The following is a 26,679-nucleotide window of genomic DNA, read 5'->3' as shown; positions in this document are numbered from 1 at the left end:
TGACCAGGAGACCAAAACCACCTCGATCAGGGTCACGACCTAGGTATACCACGGCTGGCATTCAAGCACCCCGACATATATAACTGATAAAAAAAATAGGAAAAAAAAAAACTCATGAACACACAGTATAGTATTATCAATGCAGTCCCTAAAATGCCAACTCCATACTCCATCCCGCTTGGAACCTTGCTTAGTTGAGCATCCAGGTTCTCGTGGTATTCGTTATCATGAGCAGCTTACATATAAGCCACACGAAAGCAATCGCACACATCTAATTAGTCCACGAGCATAGTGTCGTCCCCATCAAATGCTGGGCCTTCTGGTTCAAGCGGCACACCCCGTCCTCTGCCCGCCAAAAGCTCTCTACGAACCTCGGGCCCAATTCCGGAGTGCCCATGCGTAAGGAGCAGATCCAACAGAAGTTCGCGTTGCTCTTCGGTGATCTGATCCCTATAATGTTGGGCAAATGATAAGAGGCACTGGTGCCAAATAACAGGCAGTGCTGTCCTGCTCATCGCCGCTCCGTCCTTACCAATTTTGCTGACGTCTTCATCCTTGACTGATGCAGGATCCGCATTTCGGAATCGCAAGACTATATCTCGTTAGCACATGTTCTTGGCGGAGTTGATAACCAAAACGCAGGCTCTAGGAGCGGAAACTCACAGTGGAATACCAGAGCGTCAATACACTGGTATGGCAATGCGTATTTCTTCTCTAACAGGCAGCGCAGCAGAATGTTGGTAGCACCACCGCCCTCGGTGCCTTGCGATGCCTCTTGGGCCGCAATATCACAGAGTCCCTTGATCGCTGCCGCCGAGTGCAACACTGGGACTGATACCCTTGCGAGTGCCGCAGCAACAATTGCAGCTTCTCGAAGCGTGCAACCCCCTGAGACTAATGGGAAAAGGAAACCCTTGAACCAAGCCGCGGGCCTGTATAAGCCCTTTTTGAGCGCGTTGAGCAAGTGCGGGTTCAGCTTTTTGTGCTCAAAAATATCCGTTTTGAAGGCGTCCAGAACCACAAGCTCCATAAATCGTTGGGCGGCGGCAGAGTTGGCGGACGAGAATATCTTGGTAGCGGCGAATACTGCGTTGGGTGTCCACTGTTCGGGGTTCGTAACAACGAGGATGTCTTCCCATCGAGGGATTGTAGGTAAGACCTTGAACGGCTTGGGTAGCTTTCCTGACTTGTCTGTTGTGGGTTAGAAAAAAGTGTGGCCGCTTGCGATATAGAATTTTATTGGCGAGACTTACACCTTGCCAGCATTTGGCCAATTCTGATTGAAGATTGTTAGCAAAATGAGCAAACCAGAAATCACATGTCGCCTAAACGCCTAGTTCACTTACATGGTGTATACTTCCACCACCTTTGGCGGCAGATCCTGCATCTCCTCATCCACAGCGGACACCTGTGGAATCTTCCCTGCGTCCATAGCCTCCTTCTCTTGGATTTTGGCCAATATTATGTCGGCAAGGTTGGTTGGAGCCTCCTCTTCGGCAGCGCCTTGGCCTCCCCATCCTAATCGAAGTAAGGGGTCATCATCACCATCTGCCGGCAGGAATCGATTGAAAGCCTCGAGATCTTCAGGGTCAACCTCGACCTCTTCCACTTCTTCGTCCGAGCCCCAAGCATCTTCTGCAGGGAAATCATCGTCGGCCCTGTCCTCATCTCCGAACCTTCCAGACTCGAGAGCAAAAGCATCATGAGTTTTCTCCGGAGCAGCTCCACCCTCTTGCCGCTCATCCTCAAGCAGCTCTCGTCCTAGGGCCAGAATCTGCTGGGAGGCTCGGCTGTCGACATAGTTCTCGGCCTCGCTCGACTCCTTGTGTTTCCTCTTGGGAGCCTTTTGTCGTAGAACCCCCGTAGCTAGGATATCGGACTCGAGGGGATTGTGACGGCGCGATCGCGCGTTTGGTGTTGTGGCTTTCGGCATCGTGATAGTTGTTCTGACCCTGATTTTCCTTAGTAGGTCCCTATGCGACCAAGTCGATGGGCGCGTCGCACTCTACAAAATTTTGTTTTTGATGGCGGGGTGCCGCCGATTATGCCGGGCGGTGTGCAAGAAATTATTCTGTAGCAAAGTTTGATTGGTCAGTCGCCGGTGTTTTGATGGGTCTCAGCCATTGATAACCAACTGATAAGGGACTTGGTGTGGAATTGCGCTGCTCGTAGCCCCGCTGCATCACTAATACTCACTCGATTTCACTTACACCAAGCTTTCCTGCGCGCATACTTTAATGCCGTCACTCTGCATTTGAACTTAACTCATATCTCAAAAGAATTTCACTAATAATATGCCTACTGAACTTGAGGAGGTATGTGGAATTCATGTCCAACTCATAAACATTCATTTAAATATTCGCTAAAATAAAAACTGTATTTTCTAGCTCGTGGGGTTCATTGCCCACCCCAACCCCCAGATCCGGCAAGTTGCTGCTGAGAATTTGGTACCATATTCTACAACAGACGTGAATTTGTTCAAGATTGAGGAATTCAAACCGGTCAAGAATCTGAAAATATTAGTGCGAGATCATCCAGTATGTTCTCTCTTCACAACCGATAATGTTGTATCAAACCTTCTAGAAATTCATTTGGCCTAACATCAAGTTATAGAAAATAGCAGAACATGTCATCAAGATATTGGTGAATTTATCTGCAGACCAAGAAATACTCGAAAACCTCGCAAAAGATGAAAAGTTCTTAGAAGCCGTTTTTGCAAGGATAGTGGTATGGGAGAGAGAACAACTTCCCTGTTTCTTGTCTCGAAGCAACTACATGGTCTTGGGTTAACTCACATTACATCACCACCTAGGATCCAGAAGAGCAAAATGCAAACCTGCTAGCCATGCTGCTGGCCAACCTGGCCAAGTCAGACTCCATCAAAGATCCTCTCTTGGCCAAGAAGCAACCAGCCCCTGAAAAGCTAGGCTCAGACGACCTCGTCATCAACCAGCTCTTCGACTTGTTCGTTAAGGGCGCCGACGGGTCCTACAACAAGCACGCCAACTACGACTACCTGGCGTACCTGTTTGCGGACCTGGCCAAGCACGCCGACGTGCGCAAGCACATGATAACGGCGCAAAAGTACGACGGCGTGGTGCCCATCACCAAGTTGCGCGTCTTCACCAATGAGGAGACGACGATGTCTGACGTGCGCCGCCGTGGCGTCGCCAGCACCATCAAGAACGTTGCCTTCGACGTCGACTCGCACCCGCGGTTGCTCGACGACGGCGAGATCAACGTGCTCCCTTATCTACTACTGCCCATCATGGGCGACGAGGACTACGACGAGGAGGACATGCTGGAGATGCTCCCGGACCTGCAGCTCCTGCCGCCGGGCAAGAAGCGTGAGCCCGACTCCAACATCATCCAGACTCACCTCGAGACCTTGAGCCTGTTGACGACGACGAGGAAAGGAAGAGATCTGATGCGCGAGGTCAAGGTTTACCCCATAATACGCGAGACCCATCTGCGCGTGAATGACGAAGAGGTGCGAGAGGCCTGTGATCGGTTGGTGCAGGTTCTAATGCGCGAGGAGGGCGAGGATGCCGACGAGGAAGACGAAGATGACAGAATCGTGGAAATAGAATAACGGAGAGCGACACGATATGAAACTAACGCTATATGCTGAAACCTCGTGCTGTGATGATTTCCAGATCGAAATTGATTCTATAAGTGACTGATTCGCAAGAAACAAAACACGTGGTGAAGATACCAACACCCTTCAACAAACGCCAGCTAAAAATCCAAATTTCTCTTGTGCAAACGCTGATACCTGAAAAAGCCAAAAAAAATACCCACGGTATATACAGATCCTATCCAAAAAGAAAAAAAAAAGAAAACAAAGAGAAAAATAAAAGGTGGAAACAGATAAAACGCCATTTGATGCTCTGCGTGGTCCCCATTTGCAGTTATAACCTTTTCCGGGCTTCAGAGTGTCTGGATAATATGTTTTCATGCCATTTCACTCGGACCTCTTACCCTTGCCGACGGCCACACTTACTCCGGGTTTCCCGCGAAGCGTAGCACCATCTCCACCGCTCCATGCAGAGCTTCCGGCGGCAGTGGATGAGCCTGGCATGACCATTTGGTTAGTAGCGGGCATGCGGCTGTCCCCACCACCACCGAGTAAGGGCCCTCCGAATGACCTTCCGTCTTCGCTGTTGGTGTCCTCAAGCTCTATCAAGTCACTGATTCCATCCTCGTGCTGGCCAGGCTGTGAAGTTGCCCTACGGGCACCGAAATTCGGAGTGCCCGGCGGGCGCTTGGCGAATGCACCGCGTAGCCACATTTCCACTGCCGCTGCTGCCTTGTCGAGACCCGTGCCTTGTCTTGATGACGCCTCTACATCGTGACCATCTTTGAAAGGGCTTTCTACTATGCCGACAGCCGAAGTATCGGCGTTGTTGTTTGTGAAGCCGAAACGAGCAGTTTCAGAACCCATTACCGACATCGACGGCATAGAGTCAATGTTGATACCAGGAAAGTGTTTCCGTGCAAAAGAATTAAAATAGTCTTTATCCGGCCCTGGGGCACGCTGTTTGCCCAGGGATCCAATACCTCCAGGTCGCCTCATCCAAGCTGGTCGCGGATCGTCTGGGCCCAGGCTATCCCCACGGCTGCGGGAAGTGGACCCTGAAGGCACAGAGGCACTATAACCGTGTGCGGGTGGCCTTCCTGACGATAAGATGCTTGGTCTTCGGGAAGATGTGCTATTGGGGCTGTCAATTTGCCCAGTGGAGCCAATGCCGCTCATATCAAGAGACTCCCTGGGCGTGGAGAGCGTCGACAGTGTGTGCTGACTCTTCTTCCTACGTGGTGGGAAGTAGCCGGTATGCCTCCTGGAGACTCTTGCAATCTCCACTGGCTCTGGAAACGATTCTAGCGACACCCACCTGACGTGAGTCCAAGGATGGGTCTCATCCGGATGGGGCGGTGGCTCTGGAGCTTTCCCGTTCGACCGAGGCGCAAAGAAGTCGTCGTGAGTGCTTTCGTTCTTGTCTTCAGAAGCTGCTGCAGGGGTCGGTGCTAGAAGGTCGACATTCTGTGAATGGTAGGATGGCGGGTCGCATGTGCGGCCTTTGATCTCGCACGTGTCCACCGGTATCACTAGGTATTTGCGAATTTGTATGTTGTCCCGCGACCACAACCCATTGGCTTTTCGAAAAGCATCCTCTCTGCATCGATACTTCAGGACTATACCGGCATACGTGTCGTCCTTTTGGACATGGTGAATATAGGCAAGATACTCTTCTGGTTCCTGTGACCGTGCGGAGCCTCTCAAGTCCTCGTCAGAAGACCGTTTCTTATATCTTCCGGTGATATCAAGTCCACCGTTCACACCCTCATGGCTCTCTAGCACACTCGCAGTCCGCACAGCCCTCAGTGCTGCCTCTCGATCAGCCAGACTGCCAGCCGCCACGTCCTCTATTCGCGGCCTCTGTTTAGACGGAGGCGTCGGCCCCCACGACTCAGACGCGGGCGGGGTGCGTTCTCGCTCAAGCGCAGAGACCGACCTCCGACTTTGACTGGTATTTCGGCTCCTCACACGATCGGACTCGCCAGCGTCTCCCGAAAGCAGGGATGAAGCAAGCCCCTGGACTGATGCCCAACTTGGAGCCCAGCTCCCATCAAACAGACCCTTTCCTAGGGAAGGTTTCGAATAATCCCCAGTTGTACTGTAGACCTCTCGACGCCTCGCTGGTGACGAGTTCATAGATTCGCGACTCCTACCCCCTGAATTCGCCCGTGATCTTAGACCCCCAGGGCTCGCACGACGGCTGGTTGGCGAGCTCTTTGAGCCTGCGGACAACAAGGATGTAGATGTCGCCGTGGTAGGGGCATCGGCGTCGAGCCCAGAACTGGCGACCCGTCTGTTCCGGGGACGATTGGACGAGTCAGAACCTGCTGAAGGGATCGGAAGTAGACCTGAAGAAGCCATGGTTGTCGGTCGGTTTGCCTTGTAAATAATCCTTCACAGTCAGAGACCGGCCTTGTCCACCCCAGCGCGGAGCGTGCTTGGTCGTGGCCAGCACGTGCGCATCAGATCGTCAATAGTAACCGTCGACGCATGTGGGATGTCGTTGGATGGGGCTTGGATTTAGAGTTTCGACTGGGAACGAGATAATCTGACGCAACGGGTATCCTCAACGTCTCTCGAAGTTACGGTCGGTTTTGGAAGCGGTTCCCGATGAATGAAGCAGAAAAGATTACTATTGCTTCTGTTTTCAGGAAAAAGAGCCCAAAGCTCAGGCCAAAAGTTGGAAGTGGCTTCGTGTGCTGGAGGGAACCGCGTGAGAGCCACGGGACGGTAATTGAGGAACAGTAGCCGTGAGTTACAATGGTTCGTGTTGAGGGGAATTATCGAACGAGGCTTTCAGCATTTGCGAGATTTCGTTGTCGGCCGGTAGCAGAATTAAAACCAACGACAGGATCCAGGCGAGTATGGCAGTTCAGCCCAGGTAGTCTAGATAAGTCGGTAGGTAGACAAGAGTGCCGATTGTCAATACAAAGGAATACGTTTCCATCTGGATGAATGCTCAACAGCGGGACAAGATGGTACCGTGTCGAGACATTGTGCACTGTCAGCCGTAACTAAAGGATGTGGGGGCTTGAACCCCTGCGCTGTATCTGACGCTGCGGCGTGAGCTAATTCTGGAAATCTGGTACGCTTTCAGCACTCGGCTCCTGGGTCATCCCCTACGGTAGCAAGCAGAAGACGGAATTAGGTAACAGAGACCCGACAAAGCAATCACGTTGAGAATCTGGCTACAGGGGGCTAAACGAGTCGAATTGGCCAGGTTTGAAGAAGATGAAGAGAAAGAAAAACTCTAAGGATAATAGAGGATGTGATTGAAAAGTTGTTGACATTTACATGAATGGTTCGCTGCTACACCCCTAGGGACTGCAGAGAGGTACCTACCTAGTTATACTTGATTCTAGATAGCAGTAAGCTCTCGGTTCAAGTTGAAAGTCCCCCAGCCGGTTGTTTGCTTGGCATGGAGTGGATACCTAGGTACCTAAGGTACGTACCTCTGGGGACCTCCAAATTTCTAATTGTGGTCGGCACTGCGTAGCTCGGTGGAGCGCGGTCGTAGTCTTACACAGCGTTCGTTGGTGCTTTTGTGCATCACTGTTGAACCGTCACGGTGAACCTGGCCCGCCCTCCACCCTGCGATGTGACAACAGAAGGATCCACTGACGACTTGGCCACCTATATTAATTTCTATATATAATGCTCAAAGTGAAATGCGCTACATGCCACATGGACAAGATGGTGCTGTATTCGGAACGAGATGACCGCGATCCACCAAGACTTTTGAGCACGGTAATGGTGGGGGAATCCATAGTGAAAATATCCATATTACGGACTGACTCTCAAACTTACTGTGCCTGCACATACATTTTCTGGTTGACTACCTACCTTAGTCTGTTACCAAAGTTTGTCGAAACGACAAAAAAGACAACGGTCAAAATAACCATCCAAGCACAGTGAATTGTTGACGCAAACGGTTCAAGTGGCTTCTCGATGCCTGGAGTCCACTTCATCGAAAGCAGATAGAAAAAGTCTAATAGTCTATTGTCTCGACAAAGAGTTTCTGTTTTTAAAGCAACGCTCCCATAATTCTTGAAACCACGATAAATATGCATTCCTTCCAAGACGCCGACCGGCCCATTTGAACAAGACCGCAAACCCTCATAGCCCAGATCTATCCAATATACCGTGTAACAAAACTCCCTCTATCGCTACCCCTATAGAGACTTGCAAATAGTCCAGAGCATTCTCAGCAAGCCCCTCAAATACCATCTCGCAATGCGGAACATGATGCGGAGCATCTAGACCTGGCACCTCAGCCCTTCGCGAACACCAGCGCACGCGCCCGAGATGCACTCGTCAGTGAGCCATTGGAGGACGGACCCTAGACCGCAAGGAACTCTGTCATCCACCATGTTGTATGACGCCTTGCTGACACTGCCTATTGTGCTCGCCGCCGACGTTCCGATGCTGGCGAATGAGCTAGCCACTAGGATCGTTCGTCGCGTTACCCGCTCCGGGATTTGGTACTCGTTGCCCACGCGCACGAGTTCCTGGATTATGGCGATACCCAACGAGATCATTACCCGGGTCATGAATATCATTGTCGTGATAACGGTTTGGACCGCGCGGTGAATGGGTGAGGGTCCATCACTACGCATCCGTAGCATGAAGTTCTCCCCTGGTGCCATGGAACCCCTGGTCGGTGAGGACGATGTTGAGCTTCGCACAGATTCGCTATCGGCCTGTATTTGATTTCGGCGGATTCCCATCTCCCGTCGTAGCGGCTCGGGAAGGGCGCCGCGCAGAATGCTCATCTCGTCCCCATCCAGGTCGCGTGGGAGGCCCTGCAAGAGGTACGCAACTCCGTCAATATACGACCTCCTCGCAAAGGCAACATTTTGTTCAGGGTTTGCCAAGTCCGTTTCTTCCTCTGCGGCCCGCAGCATCTCTTGTCCTCTCCTTTGGAATTTGTAGTCGATTCCTGTAGTGTTTGCCGGTTCCGGTGCATGCGACAGGGAGCTTGACCTTCCCGGGAGCCGTAAAAATGGGAAACTCCTGGAGCTCCTGTGTGTTGGCCTCTTCCCTACCATTGTAGTAGATTCCGCGCGGGTACGGGTAGACCTGGCTTCCACTGCACCGCGATGGTTGTCGCTCGCATCGGCGACGCTAGAGCTTTCTGATGTGAGGCTATCCATATCTTCGTCGAGGACAAGTCCTACACTATCCGCAGTGGCCTGTTCACCAAGGGGCCCATCCTGCTGCATCGTGGATTGGGGCTGCAACACCAGCAGGGCCCCCGAGAGAAATGATGTTGCCTTCATGCCTTTACCCGATACGGTCCGCCTCAGTGAAGGAAGTGGTGGTATAATGGCTTGTATAGATGTGGGCAAGACTTCAAAAATGACCGAGCTTTGCCTCCCGACAAAGCTGTCTTGAGGGGCTGCACACATCTTGGAGACTTGTATCTCAGGAGCAGAGACTGTGTGATTGAAAACTGCACAGTCTCCAAATGGAGTTTTGACGTGATAAGTGTAAGGCGGTTGAGGAATACGAGTAGGAATACGAAATAAGAACAAATTAAGAGAGAGAGGAAAGGATTCTGTCGGACGCTAGCACATGTGAAAGAAGATCGATTTCCTTGTCAGGGCGAGAGAGTTTTGATCATGAGTGAAAAGTCCCGAGCACCTGCATGAACTGATAACAAAATCTTCGAAACGTGTGTAGGCGGGCCGGTAACATAAGCTGTATTCCGGACTGGTCGACCTTGTCGGGTGCTGATAACGATGAGTGGCGGACGAGCTCTGGACTGCTGCGTTTTAGTAGTAGGTATGTATGTGTAGGGGACGTAGGTAAGTTCTTTCCGAGCGCTATGAAACAATTTTAATCAAGACTGAGGAAAGAATGATTTTCAATAGCAAAGCCGAACAAGAGTGAATACCAAGCTACAGGAACGCGCGAATAAGGCGGCGATGTAAAGAAGTAAGAACCGCCCAAAGTAAAAAGAATTGTTCGAACGCAAAATCATCTGAAAGCGTCGAAGGTGTCCCCCACTGACAGTTTTATCTTACCTTTATTCGCCTCGCCAGTCCCCAGTCACCAATGCGGGCCTCTCTCCATTTCGACCGAACGCAGGACCCATTTCCGAAATTTTCACATGCGACTCGCTTCCGCGGACGATTGCGCATTATCAATCTGCATGTCAAGTCGACGCCCATCGCTTTGAGACCGTCTGCTGATGTACTATAAATTGTTGAATGCCAGACGGTTCGAGACTAGAATTGGAGGGTTCTTCAGCTAAAGCGGGGTTCTTTTCGAGACGAAACCAACCTTTACCTATCTTACCTGAGGTACGTAGTATGAACGTGACGCCTTCCAAGCCGTTGATTTGATCTTGGAATTTGTCTGCATTTTGTTGCAAGGGATTGAATCAGACTAAACCTTGCGCGACCATGAGTCGTTCTAGAAGCCTGTAAAACGTAAAACGAGCACTCCGATGTATCGGTCGGAATGCACCAAACCTTGGCCAGACCCGCCAATGAAGGTACAACGCCACATACACATGCCAGTTATGCGATGAGATACAAGCCGTGGCAGTAATGGATATGTTGGCATGCTGGGAAAAATTAAATAAATAAAAAAACATGAGGGAGTAACCGACCGCTACCTACCTAGAAAGCCTAGCAAGCCTAGATACTTGACGCACTTCAAGTCGCCGAAGACCGGTGGGTTACTCGCAGACCGCAACCCACCGAAAGTCTGCTGGCCACATAACACCTTCGCTTGTCCAGCAGCTAATATCCCCTCACCGAAATATATTCGAGCAGGAATGACCAACATACCTCTATGTATCCAGTCCTTGATACCTGGAGAAATAATTACGAAAGAATGTATTTAGGTATTAACGATACGTTGATGCTGTTACTGTTTGATCCGCAACATTTCCACGTAATAATTTCTATCATAATGCCATCAGTGCATTGGACCCCCAATATGAGGGTTAGACCAGAATAGAGTTTGAATAATTAATTAACCCAAGGATAATATAGGGTAGATCCTAAATTGGCAAGCGTAGCATGGCTTTTTGCTTCGTATCTCCAATTCACAATATGCAATATGGCAGTTACGACACAACGGGCCGTTCTCGAAACGGCAGAGAATCATAATGTTACTTCCCCCTTTCCATGTCCACAACCAGTTCAATGGGGATATGGTTTAGTGGTATAATGCTTCCTTAGCAATCCCGGATAGTATCTGGTTGCTCTTTATGGAAGAGGTCCCGAGTTCGATTCTTGGTGTCTCCATTTCTTTTGCAGGTGTGAAACATCTTCATGCCAACTCTGAATGTCTTGCACGACTCGAGTTTCAGTAGCCATGTTGTTATTAATAACCTATCGTTTTTTACTTCTTTGATTCTGCAATATGATTCCTTTTTATTTTATTTTGCGCTGTGTAATGCGAGATTATTGGATTGATTTCTATACCATGTTATATACATCGACCCGCTAGAAGAGCTCGCGTTAGTCTTGATGACGTAATATCACATAGCTGTGCTGGAGGCCATTGTCGGGATTCCCCTATTTGCATTGACAGTGGGGTACCAATTAACCACTTCTGCCACGATCGACCGCGCGACGCAAACCGAGAGCAATCAGTGCGGCTCGCCATGACTGTCCTGTACCTAATTAAACTACCGCTTTAAATGAACAGGCTGCGCAACTAATCGCCCCGCGCCTCGAACACGCCCCAAATGCCAATTTGCATCGAGTGTCGGCACCCCGTCAAAACGCTGTGGACCAAATATTCGGGCACTGGAGATGGAGACAAGGTCAGCGGCCACAACATCCGCCTGACGGTATGCAAAAACTGTGGAAGGTTCTGCGACAAATATGTCGAGCATGACTTTGTGGTTTTGTTTGTGGACTTGGTCCTCATCAAGCCTCAGGTCTACCGCCATTTGCTACACAACTCGCTGATGCGGGACGGAGACCGATTTGATGTACGTCCTCCACTCTATGACTGGGCAGTTAAGACGAAAATAAACAAACGAAGTAGATGTTAAAAGCTGATGGTTGTTGCGCAGCCTACTATGATCCGGCTTGGCATACTTCTGCTTCTCTTCGACGTCTATTTGACCTGGGCGCGGATCGAAAAACAGTTTAACAGCAGCAGTAGCGCAGAGCAATCTAGCTTCGGTCGAATAGCGCAACAGCCCATTGTGCTACAGTACATGTTCTTTTGTAAGCGTCTTCGGGCCTATGCATTACATAGCCTGTGTGTTCTCGGCGCTGACGTTTCTCTTGTAATAGTGCTGCTGTGCACTCTATCGAACCTAGCCTTCCACCTGTCGATCCGTTTTCTCACGTCGTCCCCGTGGTCGCCGTTGGTCCTTCTGGGGCTTCTCCCGGCACCGTTCGAGAGGCCAAATTCTGTATCGACAGCACTGCTCGTGTCGTCCTCTACGAAGTTGTTTCCGATACTCATGGTCATATGGAACTACGATGTACCTGCAGCTGCCCGTAGTCTTGGCTGGGCCGTCGTGGCGAACAATGTTGAGGCGCTTATGATACTCCTCGACTGCGGCTACGGCGCGGCAGCTTTGTTGACTACCGCAGGTGCACTAAGCAGATGGGCCATAAGCAGCGCCTTTCTTACTGCTGCGGGTTTGGAAGGGGTTTCGGTGGCAGCCGAGACGAGCATAGCTGAGGACGGGAGAGCACTGTGGGCATTCCTGCTTACTGCGAATGAATGGGCCGGCAGGCTGGCCACTGGTTAACAGGGAGATTGGTCGCGATGACTTAGCAGAGTAGTATCAAAACAAAAAACAAAAACAAAAAAACGAAGCTATTTTGAGATTACAAGTGTTGTTGCTCTTGTGCCCTGAGTTGATCGTTGACCTGCAGGCAAGACTGGGAGTATTCCTCTCAACCGACAAAAACCTCGCATAATAATAGTAATGTGTAATCCTGAATGGGCAGTTTTGCCCACGAGGCTTGTCTAAAGACAGAGCTGCGAAAATCCCACCAAAAACGCCGGCGAAATGTGTAGTAGACACGGGTGCTGTACCCCAAATAACATGCTTGCAGTGATCCAACTGCACGTTGCCCGATCATCGATCAGAGGGCCGTTGTATGGACATGAAGCTCCTCCATTCCCACGGGAGCGAATTCAAGGTTCGCCGTTATAAACAGAGACTCGGCGGAACCGCACCTCGCGCGAACCAACCGTGTATATCTTCCCCCCAATCCGACCATTTTCTACCTTTATCATCCCTCGCCACGTCGTCGCCTCAGTGATGGATAAACTTTTCACGCAAGTTGGATCGTCTCGGCTCGATTAAAGGATGAAGCTGTACGAGGAAGGTTATCGCCCACATCATGTAGCAGCTGACAAAGGCCAGGATGAGCGACGATCTCCATAATCTGTTGTATCAAAAACACCAACAAGGTGCTGGGTTAGCATGGGTCCGTCCGGCAACATGATTTTATGATGTTCTCAAAGGGGATGGGGTGGCATCCAAATCCCAAGAACAATAGCTTGAGGTGGTAAAACGTACACTTGGTTCTCGCCCTTGGGCGCAAAGAACCAGGCGCCTGCGCACATGGCGCCGACGATGAAAAGACCAATGAAAATGCTCCATCTGTGGTATTGTATCGCATTAGCCGGAGCTGTTCCTCGCAGCAGGGCATATTGCCGAAGTCGTCTCCTGAAGAACCTACCCGTTCGCCATTGTGCCGTCTAGAGGGTTTTATCCCACTTTGGCAATTGTCCGAGTAGAAAGCTGTTTCTGTATTTAAGCCGGCAGCTCCTTGTTCGTCTGCAAGTGTGGAGCTAGTGTCGCTGGCGAAAGGTTGTGATGCTGAGGTATGATGTCGGCGATGACAACTCTGGGGCAAGCTTGTAGAGTGGTCCGCGATGCAGCGTAACGCGGCTTGGCGTCGCATTGGCTTAGTCATCAGTCACTGGTTCAGCGAACAGTGGGTGTACTCCGTATTGTCGGACCTGGCTCGGGGTGTCAATTCTTTACCTAGCGGCAAACAAGCAACCAAGCTTCCAATTATTTTCGTTCATTTTTTTTTTGTTCGATTCATATTTTGGACGTTCAACTTGAATATAATAATTGATATCAACAATACTAACAACAACCTCTGAGCTGCTATTTCGGTTCTTACTCGGGCATTCACTAACATATCTTCCTGTCCGACCATCACGCATCGTTCTCAAACTTGAGCCCGGCTTCCTTACGCACAGCACCATAAATACCAGCAATGTCCCCCTTGGCCCCAGAGTGTTCCTTAACCTGGGCCAGATGAGCATCTGCAGCCTCAACGTTGGGCAGCCTGGTCCCAGCCTTCTTTGCAAGAGCCAGAGCATGACCTGCATCTTTCCTGGCCAAGTCCACAGCAAACAACGGCTCCTCTCGTTTGTGATAGTCGCCCGTTAGCATACGCTGGGAGTATGCGGTGTACGCACCGGGGAAGACGTGCTCCACAAATTGATGTAGATAGTCCGTGCCCAGTCCTGACTTTTCCGCCAGCACATGGCCCTCGGCCAGCTGCTCGATCATGTTCACGATGAAAGTGTTGCCAATAACCTTGAGCGCCAGTGCCGTCTGGGGCGGGCGGTCCACCATGTCGATCTCTGCACGCGAGGTCACACCCTTGAAGTAAGGGCGCGCTCGTTCAACCGAAGACCTGGGGCCCGCGAGCACGGCGACCAGAGTCCCGGCATCTGCAGCGGCGGGCGGCCCAAAAATCGGTGCAGCCACGAACTCGGCTCCCTGCTCGACGATTTTTTTGCTCACACTCTCTGTCGTGTCGGGGTGGATGGTCGAGCAGTCAATGAACAGCTTGCCTTTGATGTTGCCGGAGGCAATAGCCGCGTCCAGTGTTTCCTGGACGACAGCGTCATTGGCGACGCAGGTGAAAATCACATCGGCTTTGGCTACTCCTTGTGCAAGGTCCGTGACAACCTCGGCCTTTCCGTCCGGGAGACTGGCCTTGAGGTCAATGGCGCGCTGTGGCGTGCGATTATGTAGAAGAAGCGGAAGACCATCGAGAGCAGCTTTCTCGACAATATTTCTACACATTCCCTATGAGTTGTGTTTGGTTAGTTGCTGACAGTCACTTATATGTATGTTCGACCTGCCTCAGTATGAAGCGAAGTTCTTGGCGGTACTATGTTGTTGGCGTTGGAAGCGAGTCACATACCCTGCCCATGTTGCCGAGGCCTATCCATAATAGTTGAGGTGCCATCTTGTTTGAAATGCAACTGTAATCGTTAATGTGTTATGGTTCAATGATGCTCGACTTGATGCGTTGTCGACGGCGGTTATATTTGGATTGTCTAGAACTAGTTCTAGTTCTAGAGTGTGAGGGGTTGGCTGTATTATAACGAAAGATACGTCAGGTACCCAAGTTTGGTATACACCCGGAAGAACAAGAACCCTGTGAGCAAATGACCTTACAGAGGCGGAATAACGAGAATCCTTTGTACCACTACAAGATAGACAGAACAGACATATGGCGCATTCATTTATAAATCATGAGTAATTCAATAAGTTCAAGTTCCGCAGAACGACAGGCTTTGATCGGTCCCGGTCTTGTCTCCGATTGTCCTTATTCAAGGTCACGTAGGAGGGGCACTGTTAGCTATCCAATGCCGATGGTCCCTTTCCGAAGTCCGGTCTTAATTTTTGAACTTGCCTGCATAAGGTAACTTTACTGCACCTTACATAAGATAAGTAAGTATGTACCTACCTACCTAGCTTGCCCAGCTTTACCTTACCTTACCCTAAGCAGCCTAATTTACATACGGTGCAGATACAGACACACACATGCGGTTGACTTGGGTTGCTTTCCATCTATCCGAACTTTTACAATCATTGTGGCATCATTTATGCCAAATTTCATTCGATGCTCCCCGGGTACTGTATTCACCATGCCATGAGCCTGAATTAGGTCGCCAGCCATTACCAGGGTCGCCGTACTCGGTGGGCCCAGAAGCTCTGCAAAACGTCACCGCTTCACACACTGAGCGCTGTAGGCTTTCAAGCATTGTCCAAGCGAATTTGACTCACCGCACAAATTTACTCTGCTCTGTGAGTGCTGTGTACCGTATTCCCTAAACCTGTAACTCGGTAAACCCAATTCGACTCCCAATCTGCACCCACCCGTCAGAGATGGGCTGAAAGACCGAGCCCTGAAATTGTTTATTGTTTTGAACACTTTGCTTTTCAAACTGTTGTGTTTTTTTCTTTCCCAACCAGTATCCTTCAATTTACGATGTGCTGTGAATCATGACATTGCGTGGTAGCGCCGCCTGGAAGCAGGTGGGCTCAATTGCCCAGGTGAGTTTTATGATACAGTTCAGCCATCGTTGGCCACAGCTCTCCCCAGTTGCCGAGGCCGATCTCGGACAGCGTCAATTGAGTCTGTCTTCAAGTTGTCGCTGGTCTTATCTGCCTTTGCTTTTCGATTTAACAATTTGTTCGCTGCTAATATGTAAATGGGGAAAAGTTGCCTCTTGGCAAATCGACAAAACAAAATAACAACAAGCATGTTGTCAGAAGCTTGTCGCAACAGTCATGCAGCAGCGACCGCCTCAAATCGCCATGGCTCCTCTCAGTCCGTGGCGTGTCGGCGGAGGCGGAGGGTATGAAGTCACTATATGAGACTATTATGTCGGAGAGAGATAAGAAAATGGCAGAGAACAAGGTGAGTTGACCCGGACTCCTGTGCGGCGGATGCAGGCAATTACTGACTCTGTACACAAGGAACTGCTCTTGTCTGTCATGGAAACCTCACCTACGAAGCGTGGGGCGAAGAAATGGCTGAAGGACTTTGCACCAGGCCTCAGCCGCAAATGGCAGCCTAGAGGCCTCAACACAGCTGGTCCTCTGTCCCAGGCTGACACTCGAGCCTTGGAACAAAATCTCCCTCAGGTCGCTATTGTCAAGCTCAGGGAGCCTCAGTCAATCGACGAGGCCACTCTCAAAGGTGTGGGCAGGACTCTTTGTCAGCTTCAGATGCTGGGGCTGCTAAGCATCGTCGTTGTTGATTGTGACCAGGACTTGGTCAAGGGAGATGCGCTTTGGCCAGTCATCATGAAGCAGACTGAGCGTGCACTGGCCGGAGCTACGATTGCACCTCTAGCACGCCCACGTGTGATGGACTATGTCATGGGCATTCGGCCTGGACCCGAGGGCGACCAAGCCTCATCTCTCTCCGCCGGCGGTGTATTCGTCTCCAGGGAGGAACCACTTATCAGAGCCTTGAAGGACGACGCTATTGTCGTAGTCCCCACCTATGCCGTCTCTACAGATACCTGTGCCGCCAGGACTGTCCAGGCGGATGAGATAGTTGTTGCGCTCACCAAGTATTATTCTGGCTTGCAATTTCCCGACAAGTCATCGGGTGACCCGGCTGATGTCTCTCAACAGCCGACGCCCAAACCAAAAGCTGATATTCGAAAAGTCATGATTATTGACCCTCTTGGGGGGCCACCCGCAAACAACCGACCAGAAGGCGCACACGTTTTCCTTAACATGATACAGGAATATGACACAGCAATGAAGTACATCAGGGAAGCGGATTATCCGGAGCTCAAAATCGCGAGCAGCGCCATAGGATCGACATCTGACACATCTGCGTACGTCAGAAAGAAGCATGCGGACAACTTGGAGCTCACCAAGCGCATCGTGACATTACTCCCATCGTCAGCCTCAGTAGTCATAACTACACCCGAAGAGGCTGCAAATCTACCGGGCGAAAAGGGTGAAGAGTCACACAACTTTGGATTTCTGGCTCAGACAAGGACACGCAAGCCGAAGAATGCGCTGATACACAACTTGATCACCGACCGACCGGCATTCTCATCATCGCTACCGATCACCAGATTCGCTGCAAGCAAGCCACAGGCTGTCAAGACGGGAACCATGGGTAACATGGACTGGACCAGCAAACCTATCGTCGCCCAGTCGAGAACAACGCTTGCCAAGCGTGGGATGCCCCTGACCATACTCCCAGATCCATTCACCAGCCCCTGGATGCCAACAGCCCCAGGCCAACCAAGGTTGCGACTGACAGACCTATCTGTCGATCTGCCACGGCTTGTTCACCTTATCGATGACTCCTTCGACAGAAAGTTGGATGTACAACACTATCTTAACCGCGTAAAGGACAGTTTAGCCGGCATCATAATCGTGGGCGAATATGAAGGCGGTGCCATCCTCACTTGGGAGGCACCCAACCCTGACAACCTTCCCGCTGCCGAGGCATATGCGGAGGCTTATAGGCAGGGCAGATTGGTGCCGTACCTGGACAAGTTTGCGGTGCTCAAGAGGGCACAGGGGGAGGGCGGAATTGCCGACATCGTCTTCAATGCCATGATCCGCACTTGCTTTCCCAAAGGAGTCTGCTGGCGGAGTCGTAAGGATAACCCCGTGAACAAGTGGTATGCCGAGCGATCGAGAGGGTTTAGGAAGCTGGACGATTCCAATTGGAGTATGTTTTGGACAACCGAATGGTACGATCATAGCAACGCCGATTATGAGGACGTCTGTCGCAAGATACAGCCGTCCTGGGCGGATAACAAGCAAATAGTAGACTGAACGTTAAGTTGGACAACTGAGCTAGTTGAATTTATTTATCTCATGAGAGGTGATCTGAAGGCCTTGCAAGGTTAGCTGTTGACAATTCGTTCCATGTACAGGTGCACTGGGAGGATCTGGTGTTTGTCCGGTAACTGGCTTAGTTCTATCTACTAGAATCGGCTGTTATTAGAACCAGTTGTCAATAGTGTCTAGCTATAAAATTGGTCAAGGTCCGACTACGTTGATATTGCGCATGGAATAGTCCAAAATAGCCTTCATGTTCAACACCAAGTTACCCCCTTAGCATATCATTGATGAGCAACCAACACAACCTAACCTACCCTGCATGTACATGTCAGTGCGTATTGTCAGCGGTGGTGCGGGGTTTAATTGCACGTGCTCCACGTACTTGTAGCTCCCTGCCAAGGATCCGGGATCCTCGCCGTGGCACTTAACAGGGACGATAGAACTCCACTGAGTTCCTGTTACCCCAGCGCCCTGGCAGTGATCTGTCGCCTTATAGGTCAGGCAAGGGAGCCGGAGGCTACGTAAGAGGATTGCTTGGCTTAGCTTTCTGCAGCAGCTTGCATCTCGTATCTCACAGATAATAATCTGGGTCCCAATCTTTCTCAGCTTTCACATGAGAGCCGCAACTTGACATCTCGACTCCAAAATCTTGTTGCAGCTACCAGACATCACATCAACAACCAAAAATAAAGCTTGCGCTCATCGATAAAATAAAATACAAAAAACCTCCGCCATGGATTTCAAGAACATTGGCAAGAACATCACGTATGTTGATTTCAAACCACGTCGGTGCGATGGATAGCTTCCGCTTTGACATGACGTCCCCTGGACTCGCGTTCAAGACCAGCAAATCCACGACTACGAAGCTCCGCTGCTAACAACTGTCATTCGCCGTACGCCAACAGCTCTCTTGGTGCATCGTTCACGCCATTCGCTTCGCGCACCTTTCAGTATACCAAGGAGCAGCTTGGACAAGTTGAGGACAAGGTAAGCCTGCCTGCAGTCGATGCCGTGCGAGTAACATTTTGATGGAGCATCTGAATAAGCATAGATGTCTGGCTGTGGATCTAACAAGTGCCCATGGTATCATATGAGATAGACCCAACTGCCTCCCGACTATATTGATCTCGAGAAGCGGGTGGACGCGCTCAAGGCCGTCCACCAAAAGATGCTGGCTGTCACGTAAGACGAAGCATCCCTGCTGCAAGCTCTCTCTGTCGCAGGTTCATGACTGATTCTAAGCATTTTATAGCAACCAATATTCCAATGAGGCCTATGATTACCCGCCCAACATCAAAGAGACGTTCTCTGACCTCGGCCGCACCGTGAGTGAGAAGGTGTCGCTCCTCTCATCGGCCACCAGCCCTGCCGAGGCCCAGGCCGCACTCACGGCACCCCCTACTGCGAAGCCTCAGCCCAAGACCTTCTCGCACGCCATTGCTCGCGCCTCGCTGGCTAGCAGCCAGACGCTGCACCAGACACACGCGGATGCAGGCGAGGACCCCCTGGCTACGGCGCTCGAGAAGTACGCCCTGGCTCAGGAGCGGGTGGGTGAGGCTCGCCTGGCCCAAGACAACCAGATTCAGCGCACCTTCCTGGCCGGCTGGAACACGACGCTCAACACCAACCTGCTGTTTGCCACACGCGCCCGCAAGAACGTTGAGAATTCGCGCTTGAGTCTGGACGCTGCCAAGGCTCGCGCCAAGGGTACCACCTGGAAGCTGCCCGCGACCACTTCGCCGCGCGGTGACGCTGCGGCGCATCATGAGGAGCCAGAGCTCAGCCCCGAGGCTCAGGAGGAGATCGAGAAGGCGGAAGATGAGTTTGTTACGCAGACCGAGGAGGCCGTCGGTGTGATGAAGAATGTGCGTCAAAACCTACTCGAAGCACAGGATATTACAGTGATGAAGGAGAAATTCAAAGAGCTAACCCCACAATTCCCAGGTCCTTGACACACCCGAGCCGCTCCGTAACCTCGCCGAGCTCGTGGCTGCACAGATGGAGTACCACAAGAAGGCTCACGAGATCTTGTCAGAATTGGCTCCCCTGATTGAGGGACTGCAGGTTGAACAGGAGGCAAGTCGTGCTTCTGCTTTCGCAATGCACTGATCACGTGTATAACTGTTGACTAATGGCCGATCGTGCCTCATGTACTGCCTACATAATTGCTGACTTGTCCCGGGATTTGATTTCGCTGTGTAGGCGAGCTACCGTAAGAGCCGTGAGAACGCCTCTTGAATGTAAACCCCTCGGGTGCATAAGACAATAAATACAGTTGTCAAGAGATGGGGTGTGACGCCATCTGGAAAGTTTTCTCTTTTAGGACTATGAGGGTTGGTTCTTGTAGCTTGGTTTTTTCAAAGGATCTTTTCCGCACCGAAACAGGAGCTCATACGAACTGCAGTGGCCTAGACTTGGAGCCTGCATTGCGTTATTAAACGTGGTGCGGTGGTGGGACAAGGCAGCCCATTAGCGTTTTAGTGGCAGTGTCTTGATTTTTGTTCGCCTAGTTTGTTATTGGATCTAGATATCACAAATGCCCGATGCATTATTAACAGTATCGGGATATTTCTTCATTCCGAGAGCAAAGATGTGTTTTTACGAACCTACCTTAGATACCTATGCGAGGAATACGGGCAATTTGCTTGGCCGCCACTTGTGGCGTCACACTGCACCAATCAATTTTGTTGCGCATCAGATGAGTCTCCGCAAGAGCTTTTGAGCTCCACTCTCCGTGTAGCTCGTTGTTTGCAACATCATCACCGCCGACAGTCATCGTACATATCAACTCCAAAACAAATAAGCAAATGTAATTTGGGTACCACCATAGACCACCGAAGACCACCGAAATCGGCCGTAAATCGCAAAAGAATCATTCAAGCCCTTTCAAAATGGCAAGTTCATTTGCCCCTCTAGCAATTTCTCGAGCTATTTTGCTAACATTGAATCCCTTGGGTTCAGCTTCCCCTCGGGCTCCTCAATGCGGCCCAGGGCCACGCGATGATGGTGGAATTGAAGAACGGCGAAACTCTTAATGGACACCTGGTCCAGTGCGATACGTGGATGAACCTTACCCTGAGGGAGGTGGTGCAGACGAGTCCGGAAGGCGACAAGTTCATGCGGCTACCAGAGATATACGTCAAGGGAAACAACGTACGTATGACTGTGTTTTAAATCAAGTCGCATGGCGCCTTAACACATAGCTGTCCTAGATAAGGAAAGAAAACAGCTGAACCGAAACCCGCTAACTGCTTCCCTACCGACTGCAGATCAAATACCTCCGCGTTCCCGACGAAGTCATAGACCAGGTGAAGGAGCAACAGCAGCAACACCAACAGCAACATCAACAACACGGACAGCAGGGCGGGTTCAGGGGAGGAAGGGGTGGCGGCTCAAGAGGTGACCACCGCGGCGGAGGCGACAGGGGACGGGGAGGCCGAGGTCGGGGAGCTGGGCGCGGTAGAGGGAGGGGAGGCGCTTAGGTCAGGGAGCATTTCAAAGAGAAAACAAACAAACAAGGGCGTACATTTGGGGGGAACCCTGATGGCCGCAGAGACTACGAAATGCCTACTCGGAAATATCTTTTTATGACCCCTGATGAGCAGCTTGGGCGGGAAAACCCGTCTTACAAAAAAAGTCCTCCTCACCAAGAGAGTGTGTTCAGTCCTTGGGCTGATTATCTCGTGGGCGTATCCTGGTTAATTGGGACGGGACACGCCGGGTATCGAAGACGACGGTTTATTTGACAGGTATGAATGGCGGCATCGGATGTGTGCATTGTGGAAAGAATGTCAGGGGCTACCATTCGACCTGACTCTGATCGAATTCAGAGCGGAGGCAGGCTAGATAAAATGCATGATACCCTACCAGCGGGCTTTTTCTTGTTTCTCTTGGCTTTGACCTGTAATTTATTTATAGGAAAAAAAAATCAAAAGATTCGATTCCGACATAAGTCACTAAGTCAGAAAAAGACAACAAACAGTATATTACGGTGCTTGGTAACCGGGCGGTATTATACAATGAGTGAGGAGGAAGTAAATATTTAACACTACGTAATTTCCTACTCGAGTTCTCTCTAGAATGCCGGAGGCCCCGGAAGTGGGTCAACCGCCTTTTCTTCTCCGTGAGTGGGGTTTCTTCGGAGGCCGATAATTTTCAAGCTAGGTACTGTGAGGAAGGTTCTACAGCATCTTTTCCTATTCGCGGAACGCGTCCGTCGCGCATAACCAAAATTCCAAGTCACAGACAAAGGAAGGAAAAAAGAAAAAAAAAAAGGAGCTGGCTTCGATTGACACACCAGCCAGCCAGAGATAGCTAGGTAGCTGCCTGCCTTTGAAATGCTGTCCTTGTGCGCAAAATAATGCTCAAGACTGGTGTCACCGTCGACGTGCTGTGGCGCGGGCTGTTACCTAGGACAACACTTAACAGTCTGGCTCCGGCACCAGCCCGAAGCTCTACAGGATCAGTCTTTCCCCAATCTGCCACTCGATGGCGCCACGAGCGTATCCAATGCCTCAATTCTAGGCATTATTCCCAAAGTACGAAACCATCTTCTAGGAAATGCACTACAAATAGGTCATCTCATCGGCCATACTCGACCTCAACCACCGATGTAGAAACACCACAGCCGAACACCAAATTGCTATACGAATTTATCGACCTCCCGGCGGATCTCCTAAGGACAAGGCAGACTCGAAACCTGCCTAAAGCCATCCGGACCATCATCGAGGATGACTCCAAGATCAGGGAAGACGGGAGCATGCGGCTCAGATGCGATGATATACTGGCATTCCTGCGCCAGCTCCGCGACGAGAGACCCGAAAATTCTCGTGTACCCGAATTTTGGGCCCAGGTCCTGAAGCCATGTATTGCCGGCATCGAACCGCTCGTCGAAGATGCCCTCCTGCGGGCGCAAATCCGTCACGAGGGCAGTTGCGAGGTTGTCACTCATGTGTTGAGTGACGCCCAGGAGGCGGGCTACAACCCGACTTCAGCAACCTACCATCTTGCACTACGTGTATGTGAAATCATAAGAATGCGGTCATGTTTGTGGGCGGATGACCCTAGACTTTTGGCCTGTTTCAAAATCTTGCTAACACCGTGTGCTTCATTTCACAGGCCTTGGCTAATCACCCCGACTACATATTGCGGGACCGGATCCTCCAGATCATGAAGAGCCGGTATATGGAGTTGACACCGGATGGTCATGTGAGCGTGGTTTTGGGATTGCTACGTGACGGACAATACGAAATGGCCATCGACAAACTGGAGGAGGTTACTCGAGAAGGAATCGAGGTGCCGACGTGGGTTTACGATATCTTCTTGTTCGTCTTTGCTGAGCTGGGTTTCCATGACGAGGTCATCAGAATCATCAATCACCAGCGAATTAATCGTCAAGGTACAGACTTGAACTGGCCCTCGGCCAACACTTGCTACTTCCTCCTTGACAAGTGTTCCAAGGCATATCACTACGAGAGCACAAAGCTCATCTGGAACTTGGGGGCGCCAAAGATGTTCAACCCCCCGGACGGTGTCTTGGAGAACGTTCTTTGCTCGGCGGCTAAGGGACTGGATCCAACGCTCGGGTCTGAAGCAATCAGGCTGCTGGCGACCCGCGGGAATAAGCTCGGTCTGCACCACTACGAGCCGCTGATTGCCTGCTATGCCGGGGCTGGGCACGAGGAAAAGGCGTTCAGCGTACTGTGCATTATGCACCGGGCTGGTATCAAGCCGGACTCGGGCAGCACACGGCCGATCTATCATTTACTCAAGACAAAGGAGTCGCATGAGATCCTGGAGACGGTCCGGCTGCTCTTCCGACTCAAGTCGCAGGGACCCGTGCCAATTGCGGCCTTCAACGTCACCCTCGAGGGGATGATGGAAAAGAAGGGACTCGCTTCGGCCATGGATTTTTACAGCCGGGTGCGGCTCATTGTCAAGTCTGGACCCGACATAGAGACCTTCAACACGATCCTACGCATGATACACGCCGAGACTCCGGAACGCAGCCTTGAGATAACAGAGTTTTTGGTGGACGAAATGAAGGCTATTGGGATCATGCCGGACAGACTCACGTACGACCATGTCGTTCACAATCTGGCGCGCGCCGGGAAGCCCCAACTGGCGCTACAGTACCTACAGGAGATGGGCCGGACGTTCAACAGGTCCATGGGCAGAACGGGTTGGATCACCAAGATCAATACCCTGTGGTTATTCAAAGCGTTGTTCGAGGCCGGTCTCACCCAGGAAGCCGAGGACCTCATCACCGAGGGGAATGCTCGTGGATTGAAGATCAAAGATGTATGGGTGGAGTTGGACAGACCTGCACTCCGCGACGGCTTGTTGAACCCCGGTTTCTATTCGGAAGAGTCCTACATGTCCGGCATGGGCGATGAGGATTCCATGCCTGAGACGACTGAGGCATCCGCGTCCGAGACGAGCGAGGTACCCGTTTCCGAAACGAGTGAGGCATCCGTCTCCGGCGTGAGCGAGGAATCCATGCCTAAAACGACTGAAGCATCCGCGGCCGAGACAGACGAGGCATACGACTCCGAAACAAGCGAGGCAGCCATCTCCGAGACGAGCGAGGAATCCATGCCTGAGACGACTGAGGTCCCCGTGTCCGAGACGGCTGAGTCCTCCATGCCCGATACGATTGAGCCCTCCGTCTCCGGAACGACCGAGCCATTTGTGCCCGAGACTGTTGAGTCCTCCATGCCCGAAGCGATTGAATCCTCCATTTCCGACACAAGCGAGGCATCTATTTCCGACATGGCCGATTCCTCTGCGCCCGGCAGTACTGAGTCTTCCATGCCCGAGACGAGTGAGGCCTCCGTGCCTAAGACGACTGAGTCCTCCATACCCGAAACGACAGAGACATCACAGCTATGATCAGAAGTACGACGATAGTTGGCACATTATTGAGGCTTTTTTTGTTTGGGAATTTTTCCCCACTTGAATCACATATATTTTACAACAAACGACAAGTTGTCTGCTTTGTATACATTGTTATTTACCCTACTGGAGGTGATTGGACGGGGGTTATGTGGTTGAAAAAAAAAAAAAAAAAAAAAAAAAAAACAATTGGCCCTTCATCTCAACTTTTTGAGTTGATCACTGATAAGGTTGCAGCTGTATAGTAGTAAGGTCCGTCAAATCAGCTCTAGTCTCTGCCCTACCGTTTTCTGGCTTACAGTGGTTCGCAGGAACGCCACCGGAGTTATGACTGGAGTTTTCGGGGCTATGGCGGCGTATGGTCGTTTAGACAAGAGCAAAAAAAAAAAAAAAAAAAAAAAAAAAAAAAAAAAAAAAAAAAAAAAAAAAAAAAACCGTTGAAAATGACACAAGAAAACAAAAGAAACCAAACATGTAATGTTCATGGTTAATCGCCCTTGTCTGCGTGCCTCTTTGAAGAAAAGATCGCTGAGTTGTTTCCAAGTTTCGACTCATCAGTTCGGTATGACTGACTGAATGGTTTCTCGGCTGCCTAGTTGCTAGGAACCTACCTTACCGTAAATCGTATCTCCCCCTGAATTCTTGTTTGTAAGGTGTCACCTGCGTTGTTTATTAATGCCGTTGCTGGATTAGACTAGACTATTTTTGTCCCTTGTGTACGACACATAATTGCACTTGTTGGGACATATTAATCTGTTTGGTTAGTGGACTTAACTTTTTTGTGCTTACATACCGCAAAAGTCGATTTCTAAGCCGGGCCAATTCAGGTTCCATTCAGCCTAGCTCTTGGACCCTCGCTAACACATCCCCTCCATTTCAATTCAGCAGAAGCAAGGCTGATTGATTGATTGATTGATTGATTGATTGATTGATTGATGGGAAGGGGCCCAGCACTACCTACCCAACGCCTTGCAGGAGGGAAGGAACACACACCTATCCAGCCATAAGCCCGCCGTTTACAGCCGCTTGGGTGCATGCATCGGTGATTGGAAAGAAGGGGGGGATGAGCGGCGGGCCTAACGCACAAAGCTACAAACGTCATTACAAATTAACCCCGACTGTGATGTCTCATTCATATCATGTACGTCGAATCGGTAAGCCGTCTTTCTTTCCCCATGTCGAAGGCCCCTTGAAATGTTGTATTTTGATTCGGCAATACGCGCTGGCTCCGGGAGATAACGCCATGCCAAGAGAGAAAAAGCACAAAACTTGGGTGCATCCTAGTCTAAAGTCCGTAACCAAAGTCCTCAACATACCTGTCTTTTTTTTCTCGTCTCTCTGTTTTTATTTCCCCCCCTCTATCTCCTCTATTAAGGGAGAATGGAACCCAAAAATCTGAAACTAGATTGGTAATCTCCGTCAGATCTGATCGCGTATACCGGCGCACTTTTGGCTGACGGATCTATCTCCCCGTTTGTTTATAGCCTTGCTTCGTAAATACGTAGAATGGAAAAGAAGACGTGCTTAGAATGCCATAGCATACCATCACTAAGACATCTTGTGTGATACATTCGAAACACTCTTTCAACCCCATGTAGGTCTTCTTGAGGATTACGAGTATAAAGACGAC

At 50.6% G+C, this 26,679-nt stretch overlaps 11 protein-coding genes across 11 annotated transcripts; 6 read left to right on the top strand and 5 right to left on the bottom strand.

The window, feature by feature from the left end:
* Nucleotides 1-112: 112 nt before the first annotated feature.
* PgNI_04003 (uncharacterized protein) lies at nt 113-1,962 on the bottom strand. Its single transcript, XM_031124055.1, has 4 exons — nt 1,347-1,962; nt 1,254-1,276; nt 664-1,191; nt 113-592 (listed from the first exon to the last, which is right to left on the bottom strand). The coding sequence occupies exons 1-4, from the start codon at nt 1,931-1,933 to the stop codon at nt 276-278; spliced, it is 1,455 nt and encodes a 484-aa protein (XP_030984575.1). The 5' UTR covers nt 1,934-1,962; the 3' UTR covers nt 113-275.
* Nucleotides 1,963-2,233: 271 nt separating this feature from the next.
* Nucleotides 2,234-3,597, top strand: PgNI_04002 (uncharacterized protein). Its single transcript, XM_031124054.1, has 4 exons — nt 2,234-2,315; nt 2,388-2,537; nt 2,614-2,727; nt 2,813-3,597. The coding sequence occupies exons 1-4, from the start codon at nt 2,295-2,297 to the stop codon at nt 3,590-3,592; spliced, it is 1,065 nt and encodes a 354-aa protein (XP_030984576.1). The 5' UTR covers nt 2,234-2,294; the 3' UTR covers nt 3,593-3,597.
* A 367-nt stretch (nt 3,598-3,964) lies between these two features.
* Nucleotides 3,965-5,941, bottom strand: PgNI_04001 (uncharacterized protein; the record flags this gene model as incomplete). Its single annotated transcript, XM_031124053.1, has 1 exon — nt 3,965-5,941. One exon carries the CDS (start codon nt 5,939-5,941, stop codon nt 3,965-3,967), a length of 1,977 nt encoding a protein of 658 aa, XP_030984577.1.
* Nucleotides 5,942-7,836: 1,895 nt separating this feature from the next.
* On the bottom strand, nt 7,837-8,988 carry PgNI_04000 (uncharacterized protein; the record flags this gene model as incomplete). The annotated part of the gene is made up of 1 exon (XM_031124052.1): nt 7,837-8,988. The coding sequence occupies one exon, from the start codon at nt 8,986-8,988 to the stop codon at nt 7,837-7,839; it is 1,152 nt and encodes a 383-aa protein (XP_030984578.1).
* Nucleotides 8,989-11,153: 2,165 nt separating this feature from the next.
* Nucleotides 11,154-12,311, top strand: PgNI_03999 (uncharacterized protein; the record flags this gene model as incomplete). The annotated part of the gene is made up of 2 exons (XM_031124051.1): nt 11,154-11,534; nt 11,601-12,311. Exons 1-2 carry the CDS (start codon nt 11,286-11,288, stop codon nt 12,309-12,311), a joined length of 960 nt encoding a protein of 319 aa, XP_030983778.1. The 5' UTR covers nt 11,154-11,285.
* A 24-nt stretch (nt 12,312-12,335) lies between these two features.
* PgNI_03998 (uncharacterized protein) lies at nt 12,336-13,405 on the bottom strand. The gene is made up of 3 exons (XM_031124050.1): nt 13,255-13,405; nt 13,092-13,175; nt 12,336-12,957 (listed from the first exon to the last, which is right to left on the bottom strand). Exons 1-3 carry the CDS (start codon nt 13,263-13,265, stop codon nt 12,825-12,827), a joined length of 228 nt encoding a protein of 75 aa, XP_030983777.1. The 5' UTR covers nt 13,266-13,405; the 3' UTR covers nt 12,336-12,824.
* A 190-nt stretch (nt 13,406-13,595) lies between these two features.
* Nucleotides 13,596-15,138, bottom strand: PgNI_03997 (uncharacterized protein). Its single transcript, XM_031124049.1, has 3 exons — nt 15,003-15,138; nt 14,746-14,918; nt 13,596-14,627 (listed from the first exon to the last, which is right to left on the bottom strand). Exons 2-3 carry the CDS (start codon nt 14,788-14,790, stop codon nt 13,743-13,745), a joined length of 930 nt encoding a protein of 309 aa, XP_030983776.1. The 5' UTR covers nt 14,791-14,918; nt 15,003-15,138; the 3' UTR covers nt 13,596-13,742.
* A 222-nt stretch (nt 15,139-15,360) lies between these two features.
* PgNI_03996 (uncharacterized protein) lies at nt 15,361-18,381 on the top strand. Its single transcript, XM_031124048.1, has 3 exons — nt 15,361-15,884; nt 16,054-16,251; nt 16,311-18,381. The coding sequence occupies exons 1-3, from the start codon at nt 15,834-15,836 to the stop codon at nt 18,144-18,146; spliced, it is 2,085 nt and encodes a 694-aa protein (XP_030983775.1). The 5' UTR covers nt 15,361-15,833; the 3' UTR covers nt 18,147-18,381.
* A 211-nt stretch (nt 18,382-18,592) lies between these two features.
* PgNI_03995 (uncharacterized protein) lies at nt 18,593-20,766 on the top strand. The gene is made up of 5 exons (XM_031124047.1): nt 18,593-18,920; nt 19,061-19,142; nt 19,255-19,337; nt 19,408-20,020; nt 20,100-20,766. The coding sequence occupies exons 1-5, from the start codon at nt 18,889-18,891 to the stop codon at nt 20,262-20,264; spliced, it is 975 nt and encodes a 324-aa protein (XP_030983774.1). The 5' UTR covers nt 18,593-18,888; the 3' UTR covers nt 20,265-20,766.
* A 392-nt stretch (nt 20,767-21,158) lies between these two features.
* PgNI_03994 (uncharacterized protein) lies at nt 21,159-21,637 on the top strand (the record flags this gene model as incomplete). Its single annotated transcript, XM_031124046.1, has 2 exons — nt 21,159-21,308; nt 21,425-21,637. The coding sequence occupies 2 exons, from the start codon at nt 21,159-21,161 to the stop codon at nt 21,635-21,637; spliced, it is 363 nt and encodes a 120-aa protein (XP_030983773.1).
* An 878-nt stretch (nt 21,638-22,515) lies between these two features.
* PgNI_03993 (uncharacterized protein) lies at nt 22,516-25,233 on the top strand (the record flags this gene model as incomplete). Its single annotated transcript, XM_031124045.1, has 2 exons — nt 22,516-23,172; nt 23,274-25,233. The coding sequence occupies 2 exons, from the start codon at nt 22,516-22,518 to the stop codon at nt 25,044-25,046; spliced, it is 2,430 nt and encodes an 809-aa protein (XP_030983772.1). The 3' UTR covers nt 25,047-25,233.
* Nucleotides 25,234-26,679: the final 1,446 nt, after the last annotated feature.

The sequence above is a fragment of the Pyricularia grisea genome (genome assembly GCF_004355905.1).
Source record: "Pyricularia grisea strain NI907 chromosome Unknown Pyricularia_grisea_NI907_Scaffold_2, whole genome shotgun sequence".
Taxonomy (NCBI): Eukaryota; Fungi; Ascomycota; class Sordariomycetes; order Magnaporthales; family Pyriculariaceae; genus Pyricularia; species Pyricularia grisea.
Note: the sequence above shows the minus strand (reverse complement) of the source record. Positions and strands in the feature narration are given on the sequence as shown.